This window comes from Sphaeroforma arctica, assembly GCF_001186125.1.
Source record: "Sphaeroforma arctica JP610 unplaced genomic scaffold supercont1.54, whole genome shotgun sequence".
NCBI lineage: Eukaryota > Ichthyosporea > Ichthyophonida > Sphaeroforma > Sphaeroforma arctica.
The window spans coordinates 39,787-50,166 of record NW_014040504.1 but is presented as its reverse complement, the minus strand read 5'-3'; the positions used below and the strand labels follow the sequence as shown (position 1 = coordinate 50,166).

Here is a 10,380-nt window from a genome sequence, read left to right as displayed (position 1 = left end):
GCGGCACTAAGCGTCGCGAGTCAAATCCGGACCGCATCAACCAGCAACCTGAGACGGATCCGTATGAACAATACTACGCGAGTCAAGAGGTTCGTCACCAAGCGTTTGCTAACCGTAAGCAGACACCAACAGTACTCGGAGACGAACCTAACCTAAAAGAGGATGACGTCGTATTCGACACAGAGTCTATGGGAACTTCCGACCTGCATGCGGATCAGAACAAGACCGTTACTGGTGAATATGTAGCAAATAACGGTCTGCATTTTCGTTCTTCGTCGGGAACTTCCGACTCATCGTCCTCAAGCAACGACCAGCTACGCCTCCCACCCAAAAAGCACAGACGTCATTGTCGGCGAACCAACAACAAGTGTACTGTGCGTGACCAGGATTCTGCACAGAAGATGACCCAGTTAATGGCGTAACAACAGTCACTGTTGGACAAGTATACACAAGCAACGTCTCCAGCGCACTTCTCCAGGGCGGCCCACACCTACTGCTAACGGGGCAAGTGACAGCACGGACAAACGTGAACGCTCGTCGTCGGAGAGCGAGGACAACCAATCGTGAGAGACTACAGGAGTAGACATATTTCTAAATACATTAAGAATGTTTTACGTCGTCAGCCCGAGAGTAATTTGGGACTTGTTCTCAAAATAATATATATATATAGGTGGGTCAGCCCGAGAGAACGTAAAAGTAATTTGAGACTTCTTCTCAGAATATTCCATTTATAAAACACGGGCTACCGGCTAGCCGAGAGCCGGGGTCTGAGACTGAGTGTACGTAACAGAGAATGTGATATATATTTATATATATATATATGTTCAATAAGTATACGTATATAAATACAAAGTGGTTAGTGTGTTGGCGCTACTGCGCGGTTTTCCAAATGACTTCTGACGTCACCCTAGATGTGCCCGGCTTAAATGGATGACTTATGACTGTTATGCCGCCCATAGCTTTCCGTTCTGCCGTTGCCACCTTATGGAAACTTGGATGCTACCTCGGGTTGATCCAATTTATAGTTTCTCAACAATCCCCAATGATCTAGCAGACAATTACTGCCGTGCTTGTTCTCGGTGACAGACTGGCAGCCCATTATTTCTGCAATTCAATTATCATACAATGTCACATTCATTTTGAAAACACACTGATTTAAAGACAACCTATTTTAAACAACACTGAGAATTTGTATTTTTTGAAGTATTTAATTGGCTATGCAGCAGGTTTCTGCAGCAGTATTTATATAAATATTTATCTCGGTTCCCAAATTCAAAAACCCAAGGCTTTGAAAATAGTTGTTTCTAATGTATAAATAAACTCCGTTTCGAAATCTATCATAACGTGGATAGTATAGTGGCTAGTATCTCCGCCTGTCACGCGGAAGACCCGGGTTCAATTCCCGGTTCGCGAAATTTTTCTCGGTGTGACCTAGATTTTATCTCGCGAACTTCCGTCCTCCAAGGACTGCATTTCCTCAGATAGATATCATACATACAGCTCTTGAACATTTTAAAAGATAGTAAAGACTATATAACCTATATTATACAAATATTTACATGCATAGTGCTGTCACTGAAATTTTACAAGATTGGGATCCACCCGACAGGCTGACTCTCTACTAAATATTCCACACCAAGTTCTCATTTTTCTTCTTTTCTCACGGTCTTCTGGATAGTGTTGCGGTCATATAAAGGGCAATTCTGTGTCAGAGAGAATTGTTTTTATTTTCTAAACTGCTGTTCGACTGACAATTTCCAGAGGGCCGTGCTTTTCTGCGAGTATATATGGTCTTGATACATAAATAGCGGGTTTTTCTTTCCTGACCTGACCGCTTTCAGTCATTCCTTATTGAGAGTACTGAGCTAAACCCTAAACCCTAAAACCCAAAAAACATAAACCTAAAAACACAAAAGAGTTTTCAGGTATTTATTTTTGTCTAATTCTCAGAAGGCTATGTTTATTTATATTTTGAGAATCTGTCAACTTCTTGAACAGCTGTCAGCCCCTGCTCAACATTTTTGACTCTGTCAACCCGTGCTATTAAAGCGGGTATATTTAGTCACAGTCAAAATAGTAAATACACATGCCTGTGGAAACTACTTACTTTATTTACCCTCTCTGACTAATAAAATAAATTTCACAGGGGGTGGAGTAAAAAAAACACAAAGTGACAACTACAACAAAGTGGAGTTGTGAGTGATGTGACCAGACTCCAGACTCCAGAGACTGATGAATGAGAGTGACTTGTGAACTGTGATTATTGAATATTGATTATTTGAAGGGCCGCCAGGCCGGGCGGGGTGTGACTCAGTCAATTGTCTGACGAGTGACGAGTGGACGACTGACAATGCCATCCTGAATTCTCAATTCTGAATTCTAACAGGCCGATGCTGACGTCCAGCATCATTTTACCCTTTCTTTTTTTGGCGGGCCCAGTCACGGTGAACACATATTTATGTTTTGTTATGACTTCAAACATTGCCTTCTAAAATACAGATTCAAAAGTAGGGGAGGCTAAGAAAATATGTATATGTGTGTATACACAAATAGATATTATCAAAACATTGATGTCTCTACGGCTGCGACACCACAGTTACACATACATACAATTCAACGCTAAAACACTGTAATATCATAACTCCAGCCATGACGAGCTCTGCAATTCCTGCTCCCAAAGGGTTCGTGTACTCCGACACAGATTCGCACGTGGAGTGTGTTTACAAAGGTACCGGTTCATACTAGTACTTTGTCATTGTTGCGTACGCTTATAAATACTTCCTTGTCGTTCTTTAACTCCCATATTGCTTTAGTTGTTGTTCTTAATGAGGGTCCGAATTAGTTAATCATGAAAATTTATATATAAGCATACATATACGAGACTTGAAGAAATATAAGAGTCATAGTGGCAATTTATGTATGCCCTTTGCACGTTGTTTGTTCGTAGTGTGCCTTCCTGTCGCATATAACCGACACCTCTTGATTCCAGTAGTAAAACAAATGTGAAGCCAACGATAGCTAAACTGTATAACTGGTAGTTCTATACTGCTGAATGCTGAAAGCTTGAGAAAAGACCATTATGGCCGATATGTTGACACCTTTTGTTTCCCTTTAACCATTGCGTAGATGGCGAATGGGGTGCTCTAGAGACGGTCGCTGATCCGTACATTAAAATCCACATGTCCGCCGGGACTTTACACTATGGACAAACGATATTCGAAGGGATGAAAGCGGAAAAGGTACTGTGGACTTCACTAAGCAATGATTTGACACTTGTCTGTCACGGGGTGATGTCTGTAATGGGGTGATCACATACAAGTGAAACCACAAAGTACAATTGCGTGCATTGATAGATGCCAATCCTAGAGCGTAGGTTAGTTATAACTTGGAATGATTTGATTTGTGTACACACTTCTACGTGGATATGTATGCATATAGATACGTAGGATTTATATAATGAGTATATGCATGTACGTAGTACCACCCGAAGTTGGGTGCCAGAAAGCACACTCGCACGGCTCTTTCTCCTTATTGAAACAAGTTAGGGATACCGGTGGTCGACTAAAATTTGCTTATTTATATCTATCACAGGGTAAAGATGGTGTTGTACGCTTATTCCGACCAGATGAGAATGCCAAACGTTTAAATCGGTGAGTTTGTTCAATTCACCTTTTGACGGTCGTTGTTATGCACCGTTGAATCATTGCTATTGACGTTCGACTGGAATCACCACAATTGGAATGTATTGAAACAGTAATCTGCCACATAATAGTCTCATCTGTCAGTTAGGTGTGTTATTAAGGTGAACTGATGCTTTTCTTGGCAACCAATGATTTGTTTCCAAAGACACATACCATGACCTTCATGGATGTGTGGGAAGCTGGTACGGATAGGGAGCTTGTATTTAGTCTAGTGCCAGAGTATACACTGATAAACTTCACTATGCCATGGGCGCACTTTCATTCCAATGTGCGTTTATTTCCTGGCCAGCTCACATTGCTCGCAACACTCACTTCTTTTTCATACAGCTCAGCCAAGCGGTTAATGATGCCGACTTTAGATCCCGATTTTTTTATCGAGGCAGTGATGAAGGCCGTTAAGGAGAACATCCGGTTTGTGCCGGAATTTGGGACTGGTTCGCTATACATCCGACCATACATGTTTGCTACTCAGCCAGTGCTTGGTCTGGATCCGGCGACTGAGTATAAGGTGTGGCTGCTTGCTTTGTGTTACTGACAGCGTGTTTCTTTTCCGTGACAAGTGAAAGATTTGTATTCATGCATCATCGTACGACAGCGTTCTCCAATGCGATTTGGGAAAACGCCTAACACATCCACTCTGTTGCAAGATAATGTTAGTTCTGTGAGAATCCACCATAACCGACCATGTTCCGGAAAGCGTATCTCATGCTACCATCCTCACCGTCCTCCTGCGGGGGGCACCTCCTGTTTCATACCGCGTCTCCCCAGGTCAATGGTTACACAGCTAGTTAGTTAACCACAGCCACTAACCCATTCGCTCCTGTCGAATCACAGTTCGTTGTCTTCGTGGTACCGGTGGGTGACTTCTACAGCGGGGCCGTCCAGTCTATTCCTGCGTTCGTTGTGGAAAATTCCGACCGAGCCGCTCCTCTGGGCGTGGGTGCGGCGAAGGTTGCCGGAAACTATGCGGCGTCTATGGCCTCTACCAGAGAAGCAAAGGTACTTTACATGCAGCGTATCTCTGCTGCGTAACCTATCCTCATTATCACGGAGTGTATGCTCTTGTGCGACAGGTTGCTTTGGCATAGTTAGTACCATTGTGTATGTTATAGACTGAAATCATTGTGCCGGGTATATCTCGCATCGTGTTTATTTGGTGGTTCTGCGGTGTAGGTTTCTGGTTCCTGTCCAGCCTGGATGACTCTTGTTGTTAAGTGAATGGGTTTGAGCAACTGTAGTTCACGCGGTACGTTTCCACAATGAAACCCAAACTACTTGTCTACTTTGTATGCACACACGCCACTACTTGCTGCTGCCTACAGGCGTATGTGGTATTAGCCCGTGGTCACTGTGCTGTGTTCCAAGTCAGTCTCTTGCAAACGATTTTCGATAGTGCATATCCGTCTATTTGTAGGCATAGATGTAGGTTTTAATGTGGTTCCTAACCCGCATCCGACTCTCAATCTGCGACACCCGTCAAAGTGCCGATGAAAGTGATCCACGTTTCTATTCAATATGTTTATTGCCCACGAGTGCCGAAGTAGAGTCTGTATTATTGTCGAATTACGAACCCTACCGGAGTCGCGCTGCAATCCAATCTATCTCAGAGCCGTCAACGTATAAAACTAAATCCGGAACCCGTTTTTGCTACTTATACCAGCCATCACAACGTGCTCATGGTGAATCATCTCGAAGTCATATACTCAATATAGGGTTGTACATTATATCACTAGGCCAATGGATACCCGATCACTCTATTTCTCGACGCTAAAACGCGGACGTATGTGGAGGAATTTGCCACGTCCAACTTCGTGGGGATCTCAGCGTGCGGTCAGAAGTACTTGACGCCCTGTTCAGCGTCTATCCTGGCATCGATCACAAACAAGTCTCTGGAGGTAACGTCTAGAGTGCCACTCCATATACGCGTGCACTACTTAAAGTCGATAGTCAGTACCCCACAAACGTTTACTTGGACTATTTCTGTGAAAGTTCGTATGCTTCTACACAATCATGTCTCTGACTAGTTTTATATCTAAATGTCGTTGCTCTTATGATTCCCTCATCCATAGCATTGCAAACGTTATCTATAAACAACAAAACATAAGTATTTAGATCGGTGTTATTATCGTGCAAGGCTCATATCGCAATCACAACAGCACACTTCACTGACTGTTATAATCTCCCTACGTCGGGTGTACAGGCGCTCGCATCAGATCTGGGCCTGAGTGTGGAGAGGCGGCCCATCCTGATCGAAGAGGTGAAGGAGTTTAGCGAAGTAGGAGCTGTGGGAACGGCCGTAGTGTGTTCGCCTATCAGCCAGATAGTGTATAAAAGCTCTGTGTTCAATATCCGAGGTACCGCCACAGGCCTGGGACCTATTCTGCAGAAACTATACGATGCACTGCGAGCCGTTCAGGTACCTTGCGATTGCTTAATGCTATTTGTATGGGCGGTTTCATTTATTTTGGGTTTCGTGTGCACTACTTCCTTCATTGATAAAGTTGATCTGCGTGATACGTTGTATTGTCAAAGTTAAGTATGTATGCCTGATTTGTGTATGGCGCAGTTGTGTGTTGTAGAAATCGGATATGTAGTCGATGACGAGTCCGCTAGTCTTGTTGCCAAACGTATGCCGGAAATATTTGTCGTCAATTAAGCCTATGACGGAATGTGATGATATTTCGCTGCACGAACTCATTCCTTACTACTTCCCCTACCATTCTTAACAGCAAGGAGAAGCTGAGGATAAGCACGGTTGGATCAAGATTGTCACGGCCTAAATGTACAGAGCAGAGTCACCATCTCGATGCAGGTTTGCGTATAGCTTAGTATCGAGAGAGTACTCCACCAGCATAGTCAATGAAAGAATAACATCGTCGAGAATGTACAAACTGCATTGCAGATTGTAAATTGCAGGAATAGTTAGGTGGTTTATTTGTATTTACTGGGTAGAATTGCCGTCCATCTAAGGCGATTAGAGAGTATTTCTAGTATAGTTCGATACATCCTTGATTTGGCCTTGGATTGTCATCATCCGTACGGCAGTACTTTTGGAGTGCAGGTGGTGGGTATAGTTGAGTGGTTCTATTTTTATCTACTGGGTAGATTCACCGGTCCATTTAATGCGATTAGAGAGTATGACTTAGTAAAAGGCTTTAGCGGGTTTAATGTGGTCACAATGATAAACAGTCTTTTCGTTTGATACTTCTCTTCATTCTAGTGGTAAGAGATGCACAACATACACATGGTGAAAGTGTAGTAGTACAGTATTAGCGCGAAGATACATACACACAACATAGAAACATATACACAAATGACATGAGGACGATGTTGTGTGATAGATGCGGCCTGCCCTATGAAAGAGCATAGTATCCTTGCTTAGATCCAGAAGCGATTGAAACAACGTATCCAATGGGCGTACGCACATAAAATGGTTTGTAGCGTGTACTTTCTACCAGAGCAGATGGTGCCCTTCAGATATAGTATGCACCCACGTATTGGATGCGTAACAGTAAGAAATTTGCCAGCTCGCATAGAGTGTGTGCAACCAATGGTTCCTGAAAGCGGTGTTGATGCTAGGCGGGATCAGGCGGGTGTGTTGTGAATAATATGAAGACTAGTACTGTCGATACTATTACTACTGTGGATGTAGCTAGTATTGTTAAGCAAGTCACCAGTAGATCTATACCATCCACGACTGCAGTCTCGGCGAAGAAAATGTCTATCAAACATGCATCGCATGCAACATCAAATAAAAAGTATTGCGTGAGTACAATCTCTCAGAAGTGTTCAGAAAGACGTGAAGCTGGCGAAGGTTTTTACATTAACATTCATACGAAATCGTGTACTACGAGTACACAAAGGTTATCGGTCTTTATCTGATATTGCGGCGTACTACCTTGAACACGAATCAAAGAATAGATGGATACTGACATCAAGTGAGTCCGGTCAGGACCCACGCTTGGTGTATTTCCCGGATGAGGTACCTCCGGCGACACAGACCGTGAACATTGCATATGCTGACAGTCAAGATAAGAAACAATCGAGTTGTTCCGAAGTCAAATATACTCCATTGTCCGTCATAATGCAGCCTATTGGAGCTACTTTTCCTCTTTATGCGAAAAGAGAGATGAGGAGGTGTAAAAACACTCTCGTCTGTACTTAAAGGGTTGAACCGAGTTAATTGTCCCGAGAGTACTCGTGCGCGTTCAGGTGTGTCACTCATCTGTTCATCTGCGAGATGGTATTTTGCATCGTTTGTTATCTATTAGAAACTATTGAGCTCCTTCGACAACGCAGCTCTCATCTTAATATCTAAAACCAAAGCCTTGATGCATGTACTAGCTGCCTTCAAATCACTTAGAACATTGATGCCTCGCAAACCGTCCATCCACTCTCTACACCTTGCATCACAATTTGTACACCAAGTGTATTTGACAACAGGCCCTTCGGTTTTAGAAAAACACAATCATCCTTCAAATCAGAGTCAAGCGACTACTGCCACATCTTATATGAAACTGCTGGAGTTGGCAACATACTGACTTGAATATATAGTGCCGATCCACCATGCTTAAAGTGTAGATTTTAGTTAAAAATAAACCTTTCTCACCTTCAACCCTCTTGGTCGTTGGCTGGTCACACTATCGCCCATATAGTGTTGCAGTGATTCTCACATATACATTGCATGCCGTGTATCCTGCGCAAAAACCTTGGTCGTTGGCTAGTCACACTATCGCTCATAGTGTTGCAGTGATTCTCACAAATACATTGCATGCCATGTATCCTGCGCATGCATCGACATGTCCGTCAGCATGTCTCGAAACAATCGAGTGCTCGTTCCGTATCTTGTTCTTGTATCTCCGCGATGTTGAAGTTGATACGGTGTCTGACAGGGTCTGAGTAGTTACAGAAATCACACTTTTATCGAGGGTCTTTATTTACACAACAACCTGATCTATGATCTTTATTACTATTGCGTTGATCAGCCGATGCCATGGGTCGCTGAGATCAGGAACATAGTTCTGTGGGGCTTTTACTATTTTTTTCATCACTGTGAGTTAATGCATCGGGTTATAAAAGCTGGATGTCACCCGACTAGCGCCTTATTCTTAACACTTATAACTTGAGCAACAAGTTAACCGGAGTTGTAAGTTAACTAACTTGCTTGTATCAATACTTTTCTTTATTTAAATATCAACTACTCCCATAGTCTAGAGTGATCTCTGGTTTGTAACGATCTTAGAGATTAGTTGTATAGGCTCGTGGACGTATAACTGATTGAGCTCCTTGTGTGACTCGTGGACGTATAAGTGGTCAAGCATATTATATTCTCAACTACTATGCAAAGGACCGTGGTACATATTCGGCGAAAGAGATAGATACTACCATCCAACTTCTCTGTTGTAGCAGTTATCAGTCAACGCCACCCAAAGTCTATCACTGCTCGTAAAGAGCGCTAAACAAACTACCCAAAGCTTCAAGTACCTGCATCGGGCGAGGGTTCTTCCCAGCCTGAAGCAAACCTTGGGGCAGATACGTGTGCGCTTACATCGCGTTGCCATAGTTACGCCGATTTATTTTCAGCAATACAGTGCACCACCTGCAGGCAGTCATGGTCTCAAGACTTCTCGCCAATCACTATGCGGTATAGTTCAAGCGATCCGTAGTTCAGCTTCTGATTCCTCACTGGTACAGCTCACGTCTGCACGGCAGGCGACTAGCCAGAATATACGATATCAACGCATACCATCTACAGTGGTTGGGATCAAGTACCGGCAACGCCTTAACGTTTTCTGTACGCGGCGTGACACTGACATACAGACTACACCTTGTGTACTACCTACTCTCTCGATCCCCATAGATGTGCTGCAGAACAGCACGGTTGAAGACGTCTGGATTGTCCTGATGTGCGTACGAGGTGTTTCAATGCGTTTTTAGGGTTTAGGGTTTTGGCTGTGCCGGGTGCAGCGTGAACGCACGGGCAACGACTGTCACTAAGTCCGGCCGTTATGCACACGGCAATGTCCTCTGACGAATGTTACGTTCGCGACACAAGCGGTAAAACACAGAGCGCTTAGTATTCCAATTAATGAAGCAGTTATTAAGAGTCACGTAGTACAAATGCTGGGTTTGTGTGGGAGAGCGTGACAAACGTAATAAAACAGTTATTAAGTCACGGAGTACAAATGCTGGGTATGTGTGGGAGAGCGTAACAAACTTAATAAAACAGTTATTAAGTCACGGAGTACAAATGCTGGGTATGTGTGGGAGAGCGTAACAAACTTAATGAAGCACTTATTAAGAGTCACGGAGTACAAATGCTGGGTTTGTGCGGGAGAGCGTAACAAACTTAATAAACAGTTATTAAGTCACGGAGTACAAATGCTGGGTTTGTGTGGGAGAGCGTAACAAACTTATTGAAGCAGTTAGTTAGAGTCAAGGAGTACGAATGCTGGGTTTGTGTGGGAGAGAGTGGTAAACTGTACCGAATAAATAGTTGGCAAAGCTGCCACGTATGGAAAGTGTGCGGAGGATTCAATACCGCTCATGCACTTCAAAAGAAAATCTTTGGAGAAACATAGCAACAAACAAGCACCCCATGATGACTTACGGTCATCAGTAACGATTTGTTGTTCTTGAAATCCATACCGTTAAATACTCTACCACTATAAATCTGGTG

The 10,380-nt window shown here is 43.4% G+C and overlaps 2 protein-coding genes and 1 non-coding gene across 3 annotated transcripts in view; 2 read left to right on the top strand and 1 right to left on the bottom strand.

Moving 5' to 3' along the window:
* The first annotated feature begins 1,342 nt into the window (after positions 1-1,342).
* SARC_30028 lies at positions 1,343-1,414 on the top strand. Its single transcript has one exon. It is a non-coding gene; the product is annotated as a tRNA-Asp (tRNA).
* Positions 1,415-2,510: 1,096 nt separating this feature from the next.
* On the top strand, positions 2,511-7,471 carry SARC_01380 (branched-chain amino acid aminotransferase). Its single transcript, XM_014304897.1, has 8 exons — positions 2,511-2,728; positions 3,127-3,239; positions 3,592-3,650; positions 4,029-4,209; positions 4,536-4,700; positions 5,435-5,596; positions 5,902-6,117; positions 6,431-7,471. The coding sequence occupies exons 1-8, from the start codon at positions 2,650-2,652 to the stop codon at positions 6,479-6,481; spliced, it is 1,026 nt and encodes a 341-aa protein (XP_014160372.1). The 5' UTR covers positions 2,511-2,649; the 3' UTR covers positions 6,482-7,471.
* A 1,456-nt stretch (positions 7,472-8,927) lies between these two features.
* The window catches only part of SARC_01379 (hypothetical protein), an 11,695-nt gene continuing 10,242 nt past the window's right edge, over positions 8,928-10,380 (bottom strand). The window contains exon 7 of the mRNA XM_014304896.1: positions 8,928-9,602. Coding sequence (XP_014160371.1) covers positions 9,437-9,602 — 166 coding nt within the window. The 3' untranslated portion in view covers positions 8,928-9,436. The remainder of the gene's footprint in view (positions 9,603-10,380) is intronic.